General features: G+C 53.6%; 1 protein-coding gene across 1 annotated transcript in view; it reads left to right on the top strand.

Annotated features, from left to right (window-relative positions):
* ITPRIP (inositol 1,4,5-trisphosphate receptor interacting protein) overlaps positions 1-17710 on the top strand; it is a 30577-nt gene extending 12867 nt beyond the window's left edge. Inside the window, exon 2 of the mRNA XM_035028657.1 lies at positions 8082-17710. Coding sequence (XP_034884548.1) covers positions 8095-9753 — 1659 coding nt within the window. The 5' untranslated portion in view covers positions 8082-8094 and the 3' untranslated portion in view covers positions 9754-17710. The remainder of the gene's footprint in view (positions 1-8081) is intronic.
* The last annotated feature ends 1323 nt before the right edge of the window (positions 17711-19033 follow it).

Below are 19033 nucleotides of genomic sequence, written 5' to 3'. Positions count from 1 at the left end.
CCAGTCCTGGGGACCACAGACCTTAGACAGTAACACCAAGTGCTCCTGAGTGCATACCCAGTAGGCTGCAGAGTCTCTGTTCTCTTCTAGTCCCTGGAGAGGCTGTGGAGAAGGCCTTTATGTAAATCCCTAGCACAGGCCTGGCCCATGGCCAGCCCTCATAAATGCCGGTTATGATTATTCTGGGGGTGGCTGCTGGGATGACGGGGAGACACTGGAATACAGTCAGGACTGGGTTTAGGGAGAAGGGTTGAGACAGGGGGGCTATTTCAGGGAATCCTGTTCACAGAGGAAATAGTAGGAGGTGGAATTGCTGAGGGGGAACAGTGAGGAGAGTCCCAGGGTCAAGGGCAGCCTTGAGGATGCTTCCTAGGGGATGGGGAGTGCCAGTGGACAGGAGAAAGGAGGCACGCAGAGGGGGCTGGGGACCAGGGCCCACAGGCTTTAGGTGGCCCACTGACATATTTTATTTGGCTTCCAATTTGGCTAATTCAAAGAATTTTTGAAATAGCACCCAACATTGTAAAATTGAGGGATATTGATAAAATCCAGATTTCTGGCTTCTCTTGGGAAAAAAAAAAAGATCATGTCATTCTCGGCACGCAGCACATGCAATGTGGTGGCTCTCCCCTTTAGACAAAGCATGTGGGACCAGTTGACCCCATGCCCATCACTTGGATCCCTAGCATCTGCAGCCTTGCCCATTTACTACAGGGCCCTGCCCCCATCCCTCTCCCCCACATTTGGTCTTACAACCCTTGCCTTCAGGAAGGTGACTGAAAGGAGGGAAGGGAAGGAGCCCAGTGGCCATGAAAGTGGCAGGTTGGAGGAAGGTGAGCCTGGCTGGAGGCCAAGACAGATGTTCTGCTGGGGGGGAGGGGTGGGGTGGAAGGTGTTGGGGGTGGCTGGAAGGACACGGAGAAGAAGAGACACGGGGGGCCCAGCACCTCACCCTTCAACCCATTTCTCAATTACGCTTTGTTGGTCTCTTCCTTCCTCTTTCCTCACTTCCTTTCTGTGCCTGCCCTCCCTCTCCTACCCAGGCTTGAGGCCACAGGACCCAGCCCCTCCCCAGTGCTGCTCAGCCCCTCCCCTGGCCCTACCCCCATTGGGGGTGCACACAAAAAGGAACCTCAGCAAGAGATGGCCTTGCTGGGGCGTGGGCCAGTCTGCAAGGCCTTTCTCCTCTCCTGCAGGGGACTTCCGTCCTGGAAGGGTGAGAGCCATCTATGCTGAGTCTGTTTACACCCCACCCACCCACCCCAGGCCCTGAGTTAGGTGAAGAGGAAGGAGCCTCTGGAGACATGTGACTCCCACAGCAACCATCTCTTCCCTAACACATGAGAAGTCAGCTCTCACTGAGATATTGGGCAGCCTGGTGCCCGGGAGGAGACAGGAAGACATTCAGCTTTTGGAACTTGCTGGAACTGTAGCTAGGAAGGCAGGGACTTGTGGGCGAAATGACACAAGGGAAGAGCAGCAAGGTGGCCTGACCTGCAAGAGTTCCGAGAAGGGCAAGGGAGGCCTGCACCGAGGGTCAGGCTCCCAGAGCTGATCCTGAATGAAGGTGCCCCTGGGCTGGGCGGGGAAGCTGACGCCAGCGTGCAGCATGGGCTCCACTAGAAAGAGGCATGGGATCGGGGTCAGACAGGCCAGACCGCAGGAGGAGAGCCTCACTAGGGCTGCAGACAGACGGCTTGCTCATGGGGCCCAAACTCCACCCCAAGACTCAGGGTCAAACTCAAGCTCTGCATTCAACCTATCCTTTCTTACAGTCCTGTTTCCTCGGGGCACAGCCAACCCGGACGATCTGGGTGGTCGCCCCTGGCCCTGATGCCTGGGAGGTGGCAGGGCTCACTCATCCCCTGGGTGGGTGGAGGGAGTACAGAGGGAAGGGGACAGCTCACTGCAGAGGGAGCCTTAGAAGCCACACAGTAGACCTTTCTGACTATCAGTCTCTTCACAAGGTAGGATGTTGCGAGTACCTAACTCATGCTCTGAGAATCGAACGACAGAATACACGGCAAGTACTTAGCTTTGTACATTCTGGCTGTTCATGGGAACACGAACGCCCGCCACCCCTTCTCTTCTGTCTGTCCGTCCAGGAATCCCTGGGAGGGCCTGCCTGCCTGGACCACTTTGACCCCACCCTCCTGCTCAGGCAAGTCTCCTCTTTAGGTCTCTTTAGTTTCATCTGTAAAATGGGCCTTAGATGAGTGCAACACTAAATTCTGACTTCCTTAAATGTGTGGCTTTATTGCCCCCAAACAGCCGTACCTCGCCAGGTGGGCCTGGGAAACTCCAGCACGAGACCGGGCACACAGGAGGGGTGCAGCCCAAACTTACTGACAGCTCCATTTCCTTTGGCCCCTTCTTCCTCAGAGGGTGCAGAGCCTAAGCAGTGGGAAAGGGACCCAAGGAACCCCCCCGGGGCCTGGGCTGCAAGTGGCTTCCCCTGCCATCAACCCACCTCCTTTATTCTAAATTTATAAGGAAACCACCTCAGCCGCTCCTTTCAGCTCTAGGATGACGCCAGGGCCGGGGCCACTCTTGCTGTTATAATTAGCAGAGCTAATTGCATCTGACAAGCTGGGTGTGGGGCAAAGCCCCCACGAGCTGCAAGATGGGGCTGCAGGGACACCGCGGGAACCACGCCCCCCTCCTCCCTGGAGGCCTGCCTGGCTTGGGCAGGGCTGGTTGCCAGACGTGAGTGGGTGCTGGAACCACCTGAAGGGCTCGTTACAACATAGGTGCTGGGCCCCAGCCCTGGGATTGCACCTGTGAGCCCTGTAGCATCCAGCATTTCCTTGTGCATAGTAGGTGCTCTGTAAACATGGCAGGATGGAAAGAACTTGGGCTTTCCAGGTGGAAGCAGAAAGGACAGGCTGTATCTCAACCCAGCTGTGCCTTTTCTAGTCGTGTGGCTAGAAAATTGCTTTTTGTCTCATGCTTGGTTAACCCATCTGTAAAACAGGGATAACACCAGTTAGGTTATAGGGTGTCACTGTGCACCCAGCACTCCTAGTGAGGGCTTGATAAACGGAAGCATATCTCTATTAGACAACTCTTAGTGGCATTCATTGGATCAAGCTCTGATTGGGGTGCTGGGGGGCTCTGGGGGATGCAGGAGTGACAGACCCCAGGGAACAGAGAGGCCATCTAGGGTTTCTCCCCCAGAGTCTGAGGCTTCTGCACAGAATAAGGGTCTGAGGAAACCATTGGTCTAGGCCGACCACCTGCAGCCCTCTGCCCCAGCCCCTGCTGCCTCGTGACCCTGGCTCTTCGCCAGGCTAAGTTTAGCTGTGACCTGCATAGGCCACCACACTCTGTGGGCAGGGGCCGGGGGTGGAGAGGAACTCAGCAAGTTTCCTGCCAGCTTCCTGGCAAGCAGACAGACAAAAGCCCTCAGAGTGACCCAAGTTAATTTTTAAGCCCAACCCATCTGGATGTCTCAGGCCATGTATTAGGGCAGCCTCATAGGGGTAAGAGCCTTGGCCCAGGGCAGAAGTGGACAATTTTGAAATTGGGAAAAGGGGCCCTTTGGGAAGGGGTTGTGTGTGTGTGTGTGCGTGTGTGTACATGCATGTGTATTCCATGGTTTGGGGAGAGCCTCCCAGATACCTGTCTGTCCCTGTGGTCTCCAGTAAAAGTCACACCACTCTGGTTCCTTCTCATTGTTCTGGCCCCGTGGCCTCCTGGGCAGTATTCCCTGTGGCTTGGTTTGGGCAGAGGAAGTAGAGGTTCCAACTTGGCCCCCTCTAGTGAGCACTGAGCAGCCACAGTCCGTTCCCCATCCCTTAGGTTGCCATAGGCAGAGCCAGTCTGTCCAGACGTTAAAAGGAGCAAAAAGGCAACTGGGATCTCATCTGATCCCTGGGAGCGAGTTGATGGTTTAAGTAAGGAGTGAGTCAGAACTCCACCTCCAGGAGGATCCAAGGCTCCAAAGGCTTCTCCCCTTTGCTGAGGGGCAGGGTGGGCAGAATGGCATGCCAAGGGACAGCTACGCTAGGAGCATTTTGTGCTTTCAAAGCACTTTGGAGCATGCTTTCCTCCGCACCCCTAGGACTTGGCAGGGCTGGTGTGCTTAGCAGGTGAGAAAACAGAGGCCTGTGGAGGCCTAGAGGGAAGGAGCGAATATTGAAGGGCATCTATTCTGTGCCAGGCACTGTGCCAAGCACCTGAAAAGGATTATGTCCCGTAACTCAGGCTTCTAGGAAGGAGGGTCTGCTGTTAGCTCCATCTCAGAGGGAAAGCTGTGGAGCCCTGGAGAAGCTAGACCCCTTGGCAAGGAGCAGAGTCACGTTCAAACCCAGGCCTGTCTGCTTCTAGAGCCCAGGCTCCTCCCACTTTGTCAGCCCATCTCCCTCGTGCTCCCGTGAGTCTTGTAACCCTACTCCTGTCAGTGTTATTGTGGGCTGCTTGCATCCTGCCAGAGTACCTTGTAGGGGCATCTGTGTCGCCCCTCAAGAACCCCTATGGGCAGGGTCACTGCGTTTCCCCCATCCCATTACAGATACCCTTTCGTGAGAAATCGCACTTGGGGGCAGGCATTTTGCTAAGGACTTTATATGCATGATCTCGTTCAAGCTTTACAACATCAGGTATGATTATGCCCATTTCACGGATGAAGAGACTTAAGGTTTAAGACGTTGAGTGATTTGTCCAAGGACACATAGCTAGTACGTGCCCACGTTGGCTTCTAGCCCTATCTTGTCTACTCCAGAATCCATCCTCTTAACCCCTTGCATACAGAGTCGATGGCTCCAGTTGGTTTGGAGCTTTGAATGTTGCCTGTCCCAGTACAAGGAGGCTGTTAGGAAGCTGTTACAGTCCTTGAACAAGGCATGAGGATGCCCACAGGTAGCCCCGTGGAAGCTGTTGGGGAGAGAGGAGGAAGATTCCCGGTCGTAAGGCTTGACAATGGCATCACTCCCCACTTGCTGGCATCCTACCCCGAGTTGGCATGGAGACTGGTCACGAGCTGCCCAGGACTATACTGACCTGTCGGGCTCTACTGGGCCCAAAGGGGGCTGCCCGTAGTACAGGGGCCTTCAAGGGCCTCAGAACCTCCGAATTCTCTACCAGCTGGTTGCTGCCTGGTGCTGTGCTTCTTAGCACTGCACGCCTTGATCTTAAAACCCTGATCCACGTCAAGAAGCCAGTCTCACGGCTTTGCCTCGGACCACCCTGGCAAAACTTTCCATTGAGGTTTCCGTCGCGTGGAAACCAGGGCTGACCCGCCGCTCCTTGTCTTGGGGAAGAAAAGCTGGCTAGCTTCCCCCCGGACTTCTTCTTCACCCACACCCCTTCCGGCCTGACTTCCTGCACTTTCTCCTGGCCTCCGTCTCCTCCTCAAGTTCACCTCTGAGGCCTGATGTGTGTGCGCGCTGAACTCGGCTGCCGGCGGACCCCGCTTTCGGTTCCTGCTTGCGTGTCCAGCTGTGTATGGGATGAAATCACATCTGAGCAGCAGGCTTTACCCACGTGTGGCAACTCAGGTCACGTATGTCCTGGCCCTGCTGGCTAGAACCTGCAGACATGTCTTTACCTAATGCCACGTCCCTGTTCCTTGGCACCGTTAGGGTAAGAACCAGAATAAGTGGTTTGAAGGGTGCAAATTCAAGGATAGGGAATGGGGCTCAAGCAAAGTGGAGAAGCTCCTGTCAGCATGCGTTGGCATACAGGGGGCCAGGGGGCCCTCTGTGTTCTCTGTTGTCCAACAACGTCATTTGGCCATTTGCTCTCCTCTAGAAGTCCCAGGCAGAAAGGGGGCGGGGCAAGCATGGGAAACGACTGTTGTTAGTCCCCAAGGTTCCTGCCTGGGAGAGGTGAGGGTATAATGTAAGGCTTACCCTGTAAGACTGCGCCTCTCAGACTTTAATGTGGATGGTATTAAAATGCAGATTATGGTTCACTAGGTCTGGGGTGGGGCCGAGGTTCTGTGTATCTTAACTCCCAGGATTGTAAGGGGTTAGCCCTTCCCTAAAAATCACTTGAGATCTAAAAAATCCATTTGTCCTAGAGGAATGGAGTGTCTCCCTTCACAATTAAGAAGTCAGATTTAAAGTTTAGACGACTCAGGAGAGGAAATCCAATGACTCAGTCACTCTGGTTGTCTCCAAGATTGCCCTAGGGAGAGACCCAGGAGAAGGCCAGGAGGTCAGGGTCTGAATTTGGGCTGAGGTCTTACAGATCAGAAGGAGGTTTGCGGTAGGAGAACACAGGGGCCCAAAACTGCTTCAAAAACACTTGCTGTCACTCTGGAAAACAGTATGGAGGTTCCTCAAAAAGTTGAAAATAGAGCTACCATATGATCCAGCCATTGCACTACTGGGTATTTACCCCAAAGATACAAAAGTAGGGATCCGAAGGGGTACGTGCACCCCGATGTTTATAGCAGCAATGTCCACAATAGCCAAACTGTGGAAAGAGCCAAGATGTCCATCGACAGATGAATGGATAAAGAAGATGTGGTATATGTATACAATGGAATATTATGCAGCCATCAAAAGGAATGAGATCTTGCCATTTGCAACGACGTGGATGGAACTGGAGGGTATTATGTTGAGCGAAATAAGTCAAACAGAGAAAGACATGTATCATATGACCTCACTGATATGAGGAATTCTTAATCGCAGGAAACAAACTGAGGGTTGCTGGAGTGGGGGGTGGGGTGGGAGGGATGGGGTGACTGGGTGATAGACACTGGGGAGGGTATGTGCTCTGGTAAGCACTGTGAATTGTGCAAGACTGTTGAATCTCAGATCTGTACCTCTGAAACAAATAATGCAATATATGTTAAGAAAAAAAAAGAAGAAGAAGAAGGTAGCAGGAGGGGAAGAATGAAGGGGGGGAAATCGGAGGGGTAGACGAACCATGAGAGACGATGGACTCTGAAAAACAAACTGAGGGTTCTAGAGGGGAGGGGGGTGGGAGGATGGGTTAGCCTGGTGATGGGTATTGAGGAGGGCACATTCTGCATGGAGCACTGGGTGTTATGCACAAACAATGAATCATGGAACACTACATCTAAAACTAATGATGTAATGTATGGGGGTTAACATAAGAATAAAAACAAAAAAACAAAAAAAAAAACACTTGCTGTTCAGTGAATCTATGCTCTGCACCATCCACCGTGCCATGTACACCATCTGCATGGGTCGCCGCATCCCTAGGTACTGTGACCCTGTGGGTCCTATGGCCTTCCTCTTGTCCAGTAAGGAAACTGGGTCTCAGAGAGGTGTGTTAACATGCTCAAGGGCACACAGCTAATCAATGATAGGGCTGGCCTTGGAACTCAGCCTTCTTGTTCTTAACCACTAGGCTTAACTGCCTTGAGGAAAGTCACATTGGCCACAAGGCATTCGCTGGGGAGAGGTGGGTTGAAGTATATAGGAAAACAACACAAACCGACTTAAAGTGAAGATATTATTGACTTGTATGACTTTAAAAGTCCAGAGGCAATGGCTTCAGGCATAGCTGGGTCCAGGGAATCTGCTTTTGTCTACGTTGGCATCTTTCTCAAGCAGACCCCCACTTTGAGGTCTAGAGAGCCCCCCCGCAGCTGCGATTCTGTTCCCTGGCAAACCTAGTCTTTCTCACCATCAGCCCCAGCAAATCCCACCTCTGTGTCCTTCCCCTTGGCCGGAGGGAGGTCCTGTGCTCCTCACTGAATCCACAGTGTGGGGGTGGGGGTGTGGACTAGCTTGGGCCCCGGGTTATATGTTCACCGCTGGAGCTGGGGGTGGAGTTATCCCCACCCAAGCCATAGGAAGGGGGCCAGAAAAGGGTTGGCTCCTGGGGAAAGTGGGTTGCTGCTTCCAGAAGGAGGAAAGCCTGGGCAGACAGAAACAGGACAGCCTCCACGAGTTGCTCAGCCAAGGACTGCTGGGTGCAGGGACTTTGCGGTTCTTTCTTCCAGGGCTCCACGGAGGCACGGGCTGGGGGGAGACTGTGGGCTGGGCGGGAGACAGTGAGACCTTCTTCAGCTCTGTGGGACAGAGGCCGGTGAGAGGGTCCGGGGAGGAAGTGGCCTGGAGGGCAACTGGGTGTGACCCTTGATCTGTCTCTCTGTATGGCAGGCACGTTCCAGCCATGGCTCTGGGGCTCTTCCGGGTGTGTCTGGTGGTGGTGACGGCCATCATCAACCACCCGCTGCTGTTCCCGCGGGAGAACGCCACGGTCCCCGAGAGCGAGGAGGAGATCATCCGCAAGATGCAGGCGCACCAGGAGAAGATGCAGCTGGAGCAGCTCCGCCTGGAGGAGGAGGTGGCCCGGCTGGCGGCCGAGAGGGAGGCCCTGGAGCAGGTGGCCGACGAAGGCCAGCAGCAGAACGAGACCCGCACGGCCTGGGACCTGTGGAGCACCCTCTGCATGATCCTCTTCCTGGTGATCGAGGTGTGGCGGCAGGACCACCAGGATGGGCCTTCCGCGGACTGCCTGGGCGGGGAAGAGGACGAGCTGCCCGGCCTGGAGGGCGCCCCGCTCCGGGGCCTCACCCTGCCCAACAAGGCGACGCTCCAGCACTTCTACGAGCACTGCATCCGGGGCGCCACGGCCGACGCGGCCCGCACCCGGGAGCTCGTGGAAGGCTTCGTGGATGACTTGCTGGAGGCCCTGAGGAGCCTCTGCAGCCGGGACACGGACTTGGAGGTGGAGGACTTCATTGGCGTGGACAGCATGTATGAGAACTGGCAGGTGGACAGGCCGCTGCTGTGCGACCTCTTTGTGCCCTTCGTGCCCCCCGAGCCCTACCACTTCCGCCCGGAGCTCTGCTGCTCCCGCCGCTCCGTGCCCTTGGACCGCCAGGGCTACGGCCAGGTCAGGGTGGTCCGGGCCGACGAGGACGTGCCGGGCTGCGTGTGCGGCAAGAGCACGCTGGGGGAGGACATGCTGTGTCTCCTCCACGGCAGCCACAGCGCCGCACGGCCCGGCCGCGGGCTGGAGGCCCTGCTGTGCGCCGGGGACCCCCCGTACCTGGACACGGCGCAGGTCATGAAGTGGTTCCAGACGGCCCTCACCAGAGCCTGGCACCGCATCGCCCACAAATACGAGTTCGACCTGGCCTTCGGTCAGCTGGACTCCCCGGGCTCCCTCAAGATCAAGTTCCGCTCGGGGAAGTTCATGCCCTTCAACCTGATTCCCGTGATCCAGTGTGACGACTCGGACCTGTACTTTGTGTCCCACCTGCCCAGGGAGCCCTGCGGGGAGACCCCGGCCTCCAGCACCGACTGGCTCCTGTCCTTTGCCGTCTACGAGCGACACTTCCTCCGGATGACCTCGAAGGCACTGCCCGACGGGGCCTGTCACCTCAGCTGCTTGCAGATCGCCTCCTTCCTGCTGTGCAAGCAGAGCCGCCTGACCGGCCCCAGCGGCCTGGGCAACTACCACGTGAAGACCGCCCTGCTGCACCTCCTGCTGTCCCGGCGGCCGGCCGACTGGCAGGCGGGGCAGCTGGACGCCCGGCTGCGCGAGTTGCTCCGCTTCCTGGAGAAGAGCCTGCTGGAGAAGAAACTCCCTCACTTCTTCATCGGCAACCGCAAGGTGCCCGAGGGCATGGGACTCCCTGAGGCCGTGCGCAGGGCCGAGCCTCTCAACCTCTTCCGACCCTTCGTCCTGCAGCGAAGTCTCTACCGGAAGACAGTGGACTCCTTCTACGAGATGCTCAAGAACGCCCCGGTGCTCATTCGCGAGTATTCCCTGCATATCCCCTCAGACCAGGCCAGCCCGCCCCACAAAGCTGTTGTCTTGTAGAGCGTCCAGGACCCAGGGGGCCAGGACGCGGGGCACCCCACATATCCACGCCTCGGGGGGCATCTGCAGGCCCCGGCCCGGGAGAGCGACGGGTGCTGTGCGGTGCCCGGGCTCAGCCCACCAGGGAAGCCAGGCCCTGTGGCCCGCGGAGGAAACAGAATTCCAAGCTGGAAAAGCTGGTTTGCTTTTACACCACTGGGGTCCTCCTGGTGAGGTTATTGTCTGGGTTTGGTTGATCCTTTGCAGCTTACTTTTGGATCACCACAAATGGCCAAGATGATGACAAAATCCTCTCTGGACGCTGAGCTAAAGACAACGCAAACATTGATGCAGGTGTAATTTTTATATCCCAGGTCCAGGCTTTACTTAAATATCAACAGAGGATCTGCAGGAATGCTGACGGGGATGCATGTTAAGACCCTGCAGCCTGTTTCCAGTAATCCTTGGCCCTAGGCATCCGCGGCCAAGGCACCAGCAGGGACACTTGTGGGAATTTGCAACCTTCCATCCACAGCCTGCACATTAGGGGTCCTTTCAAACTATTTGTAGAAAAGACCTAGAAGAGATTCAAGGCCCCAAGAGGCCAATGTCTGTTGCACAGAAGTGGGTACTTGGTGGCAGAGGGAAGTTTCAGTCAGCCACTTTTTCAGCTCCGTGTCTCACTCAGGGTGCTCCCCCTTTCCCACCCCTTACCCCAGTGTGCTGTGCCCTGAGCCCCATAGGTACCTGTATACCGTGCTGGGGACAAGCTCCACAGCCGGTCTCTGACCATCCGTGTGGTGGGGGAGGGCGGATCCCGGAGGTGGAAGCTGCAAGAGACACAGGGTGACTGGGGCCAAGGGTAGCACCTGTTCCCAGGGCGCTGATGCGCAGTTCAGAGAAGATGGCAGAGCTGAGGAGGGAGGGAGGGAGGGAGGGATGCCACAGCCCTGAGTTTTCCTCGGCAGGGTCGCAGTCCTAGAACCAAGCATGCCTGGAGGCAAGAGGAGACCCAGCTCCATCCATTGGCCCCAAGACCCATTCACTGCAGTGGGGCGCCCTCACGGCACAGAACCCCCCTTTCTGGATGGGCTTTGCCAGCCACACCAGATGACCAAGACCCGAAGAGACTTGGCCGACTGGAAACACGCAGGGATAACTGCCGACCCAGCCCCCAGGCCCCAGAGAGGTCACCACAGCACTGCTGGGGGCTGTGGTCACTGGGCAGGCGCCAGAGCCTGCGGTGGGAGCTGGCCCGTCTCCAGGCCTGGGTCAGGGGTTGGGAAGCCACTCCTCCTCCACTTCTGGCTTCGCTGGCCCTTTGGGAGTTTCTCCCATGGTAGTGCCTCAGTAACCCTTGCAGCAAGCCAAGGGGGAGGCAAGAAGGAGCGCACCTGAACCAGCACCTGAGTTCCCCTCCAGGGTTTAAGCTGGCCAGGCCTGCCGAACAGCAGACCCCATTCTGTGGGGGTGTCGGGCTCACCACAAGCTGCGGAGGATTCTGTCCCTCACCCAGGGGTGCTCTCACCTGGCCCCAGTAGTTCCAGAAGATGGATGGTTTGCCTGGCAGGGTTCGCTTGGGGCAGGAGGCTCGGCTGTGATGGGGCACTGAGGCCTGTAGGAACCCTTCCATGTAAGCTGGAGTCGGACCACGCAGACCTGGGTCTGCTCTCCCCAGCGCCGGAGCAGGCAGCGTGGGGCCAGGAAGGGTGGTCATGCCCACGTGGCCCCCAGCAGTAGCCCCAAGCCCCCATTCAGTTGTGATTTGTTTCCAGAATCAGGGTGAATGTCCATATTTATTATTGCCCATGCCTTGCCTTCCCCCCCTACCCCATCCTTAGCTTGTGCTTGGAGGAAACCCCACAGCCGGGAACAAGGCTCCAGAAGCCAAGACCAAGCCTGAAGCTCCCTCAGCCTCGCCTTGGCTTCCAGGGAGAAGTTCACTGAAAAATGACCTTCTGGCCTCTTGTTTATCCAGAGAAGACAACTCAGCGGGGCAGTGGGGATCTTCTATGCACCAAAGCTGCTTCTGAAGCGGAAAATAGCCGAGCTCTCGGTGTTTCATGCTGCCTTATTTATATGAAAGGAAGAATTAAATTCTTGCAAGGAGTAGAAACTGGTCACAGTGTTTGTTTTACCTTCAGGAAGTCTGTGAGGTTCCCTGGGCCAAGTTGGGGAGCAGGGGGGGGTTTCCTGTTGACCAGCGGAAGCTTTCACTCCCTTTTGATTCTTATGCTTTCAGGAAACTTTTTAGAAAAATCACAAAATAGAGTCTTTCTAGCCCAACTCTGAAGCAGCCTACAGAGTTCCAGAAGGGGAATGGGGGATGTCAGCCCAAGACCTTCTTTCCCCGAGCTCGATGTGCAGACAAGTGTGGGAGCTACGAGGAGCACGAAGCTTTTGGGTTTTGAGGAGAGAGATTGTCTTTTCAATGGAGGGTTTAGTCCATCAGGGCATTTGACAGCCCTTTCCACTAAGGACAGCCAGGCCTCTTTCTCTGAGGAAGCTCTCTCCTTTCCCAAGCAGGCTTGACCCCACCAGGCATCTGCTCGCTGGTTGGGTAAGATGCTCCAGAACTACATTTTGCCGCACGTCTTGGTCTTGACAGCACTGAAAGAAGGATGGCCAGCCCGAGGCCAGGATGTCGATTAGGTTGGGAAGGGCCACGAGAAAGAGGGGAACACACTGCTGGCTGGTCCGAAGGAGGAGCCCCTTTAGAGCCTGCTTCTCCGGCGGTGGTCCCGTGTCACCCGGGTGCGGGTTTCTGGGCCACACTGCAGACTTCAGTGGAGTCGCTAGGAGTCCAGCCCAGGAATCTGCATTTTGCCAAGTTCCCCAGGTGATTCTGAAGGCCCAAGAACTTCCGCTACCTGGGGGGATTAGGGATTAGGCACTGCCTGATAAGAGCTTCTGAAAGATGGGTAAGACTGAGCCGGGAAAGTGTTCCAGCCAGAACCGCGGAGTGAGGGGAGGGGAGCGTGATGGACCAGGCAACAGGGGAGTAGCACCTACTTCATGCCAGTCACCCTTCTGGGTGCATTCATGTACATTAACTCCTTTAATTCCCATGTTAACCCTATGATGTGGGTGCTGGTAACATCCTCCCCACTTTCCAGAGGAGGACACTGAGGCACAGAAGGGTAAGTTGCAAAGCCAGAATTTGAACCCAAGCAGGGCTGGTCTATATGCTGATAGATACTGAGAAGTTTTAGCAAATGAGTTTGAAAATGTTGGGGCTGATCTCAGAAAAGCCTTTAAGGCTGAGCCAAGGTAAATTTGAACTTCATACAATAAGCAGTGGTGAGCCGTTGCTGATTTGTGAGTGAGAAAGTAACCTGATTTGCCCCTAACCGTGAAGTCCCTGACTATGTGGTCAGCGCTGTGTTGGGTGCTGCGGGGCTTTATGGCCAGCTTCCAGGGTGGGTGGGGTCAGTGGCGACTGTGGCAGGGTCGGTGAATGTCCCTGAAGTTCTAACTTAAGTCACCCCATAAGCTGATTCAGAACATCCTCATGCTCCATGCGGTCGCCACCTCATGGGATAGAGATGGAAGGTTGTTTGGTTTGGCCAGCAGACCGGGAACAGAGAGCACCAATAACCACTTGACTTGTCCCCACCCCACCTCACCCTCTGCTTTGCCCCTGGAACCCCACCCTGGGAAGGGCATCTTTTAGAGTTAACTTTTCTCATTGCCATCCAAAAATAGCTTGTTTTTCTAACTAGTTGCTTTTTTAAAAATTTTATAAAAACAAACAGTCATAATAAAAATATTCAACCACTGACAGAAAAATTAAGTAACAGATAAACACATCCACCCCTTACTTCTCCATCCATTCCCCAGCCATAACCGATAGGAAGTTTCTTGTGTATCCTTCCAAAATTTTTCTATGTATGTATCGCATGTGTGCATGCATCCCTTTTCCTTTTTACCCAGATTGCATCATACCGTCTAACTTTTCTTGGATATCAATTTTGAACATTTGGTTCTACCCTATTTTTCAAAATAGTTGCTTCCTTACTATCTCCCAGTATGGATAGATATACCCTAATTTACCCAGCCTCTCCTACCAAGGGACACTTAAGTGTCTCCACTTTATTTGCTATTATAAACAACATGTCAGTGAACATCTCAGTGCATAAAGTCGTCTTTGAAGTGATCCTCCCTTCTGGTAATTGCTATGATAATGTACTCACCAACTTGGTATATATGGATTCACCACCAAGTATCTTACCATAAAAGTAAACTGTTGCCTGGATTTTATTCCATCCTCATGATTCCAGAGTGAGGAAAAGGCATTTTTAAGCCAAGTACTGAGCAATACAGCATGTGTTCTACCCCGGATCAGGCACTACGTGGGGAATAGAAGTATAAGACAAAGGCTCTGCCCCACAGACGTGGGTCTATGAGGAAGACAAAACTGATGGCCAAAAAATAAGCCAGAGAACAGTAAAGAGCATTAAGTAATTGGAAGTGAAATGATGTGGCTCGAAGGCCTGCGGGCGAGAGGGAATTCAAGAACTCCCAGATCAGCTTTGGGTTTGGGAGTTTCAGCTCCCGTATACACAGGAAAATGTGAAGAGCCTCCCCAAAGAAAATCAACTCGATATGATTGTTTTCCTGTCCCCAAATGGGTGTGTTCTGTTCCTTTGGCCCGGGGGCTGGTTTATTTCTTCAGGCACGATGTGGGGCCCCTGCTTTCCTGGTGTAAGTGGCATTTTTTCTTCCTTTGATGTTCCTCTGCAGCCCCCACAAAGAAACCAGAAAATAAAGCTTTCAACAACAAACTCTATTCCAGCAAGCTGTAACCACATAAATTTCAGAGATGTTCAAAGACATTTCTTCTTTTTCTTGCTGGGAAAAGGTAGGTCTTAAAAGTGCCAGGTGAGATTTGCAGGACAGGGGTGGGGTAAGAGGTTGGGAAGAATTTGATCGCATCTGTTTCTTTAAAACCCACTGATCAGTGATCTTCTAGGTCTCTCTTAAGGTAACTTTATTTAAAATAGAAACAAAGCAAAGACCCACTTCCCGCCGCTTCTCACAAGCCACCCTTGGGCCTGTCTTCCCACCTGACCAGAGATGACTCACACAGCCCCCAAGCCCTCACTGTTCACTTATTTCTGGAGGGTAGACTGGACTGTGTTGGACCAAATGTCTCCTGGGACAGTGGTTGGACCTCCAGTGGCTGACAGTTGTCTTGGGTCTCCTCCAAAAACCATGGCTAGTGCTGAATCAGCCCCAAGATACCAGCCAAGGACAGTGAGTCAGCCCATACATACCCCCTACCCCAGGAATCTGGGCCAACCAAGAGACCGCAGAGACCTCAAGTAGAGCCAGACGCAGGGCCCAGGAGGTTGGTGGCATTCTGCCCTCTCAATATCCCTAGCTTTGTCCAGACCAATTCCTAGAAGCCCTCTCCACACATTTGTGTCCTCCTTGCAACATTTTATAATCTGACCAGGCAGGGAAGCTACTGAAACTCCACCCATCCAGAACCAGACTTCCAGCAGCAAGACCAGCTCAGCCTGAATGTTTCATGATCCAGGCAGAGACAAGGAAGTACGGACCCCTGCCCAAACGCCACGCATCCACTCAAAATGGAGGCCCATGTATGAGGTACTGCCCACTAGACAGCCAACGTCTCCCATGACAAAGCCATGCAAAGACCAAGGAGTCTGAGATATCCAGACCGTGTAAGTGGCACAGGGGCTGAGAACTTGGGCTCTGTTCAAATCCCAGCTGTGCCATGTCCTAGCTCAGCAAGTCTCCTAATTTCTATGAGCCTTGGTTTTGCCTCAGTTTCTTCTATAAAATGGGGATGAAACTGTCCACTTCATAGAGCCATTGAGACAATTGAGGAAAAAGGTCACATGGGAAGCGCTTAGCTTAGGGCTTGGACAACAAACTCAAAACAGAGTAAATAACAACAACAAAACTGTAAACAGAAGGTGTTCTATTCTGACTCTACCTTGGGCTCCTTCCTCCACGCACCGGAAGCCTGGGTTTGGGGCTAGGGCTGCAGCAGAGCCCCCGGCTAGCTCTTCCTCTGGCTTCCAGCGGAAGCAGCTCTTGCTGCCCCTGCACCTGGGATGTCCATCCCCTACCCGACCCCTGCTGCCATCAGATTGTCCCAGATAAAGTCCCCAAAGAGGGCCTTTCTCTTGAGCAAATGAATGGCCAATTACCATTTTACTTTAGGACGGAATTTTAAAAATGGTTCCTGCCCTTACCATCTCTATGGTTTCTAATTATTTATCCTGGCACCTTCCTCTTACGGCAGAAATGCACAGAAACATGCAAATACACACACACACACACACACACGCTTTGAGACACTTTCTAAATCCCTGAGCATAACTCAAATATTGCCCGGCTTTGGAAGCATAAGCCCAGATTTATCAAAGGCTGCTCCTGCTAACTGATCGCCATGCTAGATTCAGAAACCCCAGTCTTGTGCTTTTAGGAGAGGGTCTGCTTAGGCTCCCCTGGGGGCGCTGCATGGCAGAGCCTGCCTCAGTTGCTTTGTCCTGGGCCCGACAGGCTTGCAAATGCACTTTCCAGCCTGCTCCGCGATGCCAGGGAGCTGACTCTTGCTTTTCAGCCACACCCTGGAGTGGGGCTGTCTGCTAGGACAAGGAAGCAGTCCTGCCAGGACCCCTGCTGTCCGCAAGGAGATTCTTGCAGTGTTGCATCCTTGGGAGGAAGTGACAAAACAGATTATTCCACAGTTCTTACTGGAGCCCTGTCCTTTCCCTGAGCAGCATACCCCTGGGGCACCTGTGTATTCCACGCAGCGCTCAAGCTGGTCACTGCGCAAGCCTTCAGTCATTTCAGACCCCTCCTACTTAAACGCGCTCCAAGAGGACAGAGAATCGAGATTCTGAGTACTTCACAACACGGGAAAGGGTATTTATTTTACCATCATCAACAATGTGGCAAGATTTGGGGATTCAGCGATCAGCTAGGCTTGGAGAGCTTGGAAGGGGAAGAAGAGAGAAAAAAGTCCCAGCTTCCAAGGGCTCACAAGTTATTTGAGATTGAACCCACATTCGTGGAATCAGAAAACACTCCAAACTGTGAATCAAGCCATGTGTGATGTAGGACATCTTGTCCCACAAAGTGATGGGAGAATGAGCACAGAGGTCAAGTTTGATCTTTTGCAGAAGGCTCACCATGATAACAGGGTTGCCTGCCACTCACTGAGCATTTACCTGGCAGGTGCTGAGCCCTTTCATGGATGGTCCCATCATTCTTCAACAACCCTACGAAATAGACACTTAATGGTCTCATTTTACAGATAGGAAACTGATGCTCAGAGAGATTACGCAACAGAGTTTAATGAATGGCAGAGCCAGGACTTGAGCTCAGTATGTCTGACCGAACAGCGCTATTCTTACCCACGTGGGTACACTACCTCTTGGCACAAAGAAGAGTTTTTATCTGAACTTTGCAAGACAAAAGGCTGGTTGGAAAAAAAACAAAACAAAAACAACCAGAGGCTGTCCTGAGGAAGACTGCAGAGCGGAGGAATCAGCATTCATAAAGGCTCAAGAGCTCTGAATAGCCAGAGGTGAGCAAAATGTTTGAAAAAACCAATGTCCAGCCTTCCAGGGACTCACAGAGGAAGATGAATGGGAAATGAGTCTCCTGGGTGGGCACAGTGTTCGGTGTGTGGGGGAAAGGGAGAAAGGGGCTGGAGGTTAATCAACAAAAGCCCCCCCGCCCCCACCCTTGAGCTGGATATTTGGTTATTTGTGAAGATTTTAGATAACAAATGGAACCAGGCCCACATAAACCAAGAGCGCTGAGTTTGGTTCTGAAGGCAGGGCAGCACAGAACCCTTGCATCAAGAAGGCCATTGACTTTGACAAAGAAACATGGACCAGGCAAGACATGAAAGTGAGGAGTTAGTGAGAGTGACACCCTCCCCCCCTCCCCGCCCCTGCCACGGCCACCAAAGCTCCAGAGAGCAATGTGGAGGCACACGCAGGAGAAACACTCCAGCTTGTGCCTTATAATTCAGATTTAATCCACTTGAACAGTTGACGACTGCATTGTCCAAGATCGGAGAAATTTAGAGCTAGAAGGAACTTCAAGTAACACTGACTCACCGCCTCCCCTCCCCCTCCCGCCCCCACCACCGCTGCCAACTGTCCCAGCCACCCCACCCCAACCCCAGCCACATCAGGTTGTCACTGGACTTGGTCCAGATGGGCTCCAGTTCAGAACCTCTAAGGAAGCGAGCTTCACAGGACCTCCTCTGGTCGTGGATTCCAACGTTAACCTCATATATGACAGCGAGGCTCTTTCAAATGCTGAGATTCAAACTATTTTTCTCTTTTTCCACGCCACGGGACATAGAGAACAGTTTTCACCTTGAATCTGTAGGTTTAACATGCTTTTATAAGATATATACCAATTGTTAAAAGTGGTTATCTCTGCAACAGGAGGTGGTGGAAAAATTCCTATTTTTTTTTTCATTGTTGCATTTCTTTTAAAACCCTGATATATTACTTCTGCCCTCTCCTGCAATAAAAGACACGGTATTTTAAAAGCTCCTCATGGAGCATGATTTAATTGCCTCTTGTCTCCAGGCTAAATCCTTGTAGTTTTATCCAGAGGTTGACAACCGAGTCCTCGGCAGGGCAGACGGGTGACATAAAGGACTGGGACAGAGACATGGAAGGCAGTGCAGGTGACCGAGGCAAACTGCAGAGCACGCCTGGCCGAAAGGCATCCACATCCCAAACTGGGCAGTGCGCCACCAGCCTGCAACCTCTCCCCACGAGCACGCTCCTCATCCTGCATAGCCTGGTTTTTCAAGCTTTCCAAATTGGTATGTAGAGCCCCAAACAGAACATCTTTGGTTTTGGTCATCCAAAGACATGCCATTATTTGTTGTGTCAACAGCAATCTTGGTCTCACGCCAAATACTCGCCAGCACACAGGATTTACACGCCCAGAGACCGATCAGTCCCCAGGTCCTATGAGAGGCTACAGGGGCCCAGCAAAGATCCCAGGAAAATGTGACTCGCAGACTTTGCACTGGCTCAAGGGCGCCCCATCCTGAGCAGCTGCCACAGCAGACTGCCCCTGGCACACGGAGCCTCTTCTGGCCGACCAGGCCACCTCACCAAGCAGGCTTGCTTCTGTCCAACTGGCTTGAAGTCACATGGGTAACTATTTACATGAGTCAAAATCCACCCAGAGGCAGCAGATGGCCGCGCCGGGCTGAGACGTGGGGAGGAACTGGGCTAGTTGGGCTGAGTCAGAGGCAGGGGCTGCAGACAGCATCTCAGTGGGC

Source organism: Mirounga leonina, unplaced genomic scaffold, assembly GCF_011800145.1.
Source record: "Mirounga leonina isolate KUSES-001 unplaced genomic scaffold, KU_Mleo_1.0 Mir_114, whole genome shotgun sequence".
Lineage (NCBI taxonomy): Eukaryota > Metazoa > Chordata > Mammalia > Carnivora > Phocidae > Mirounga > Mirounga leonina.
This window is presented reverse-complemented; position numbering and strand designations above follow the sequence as displayed.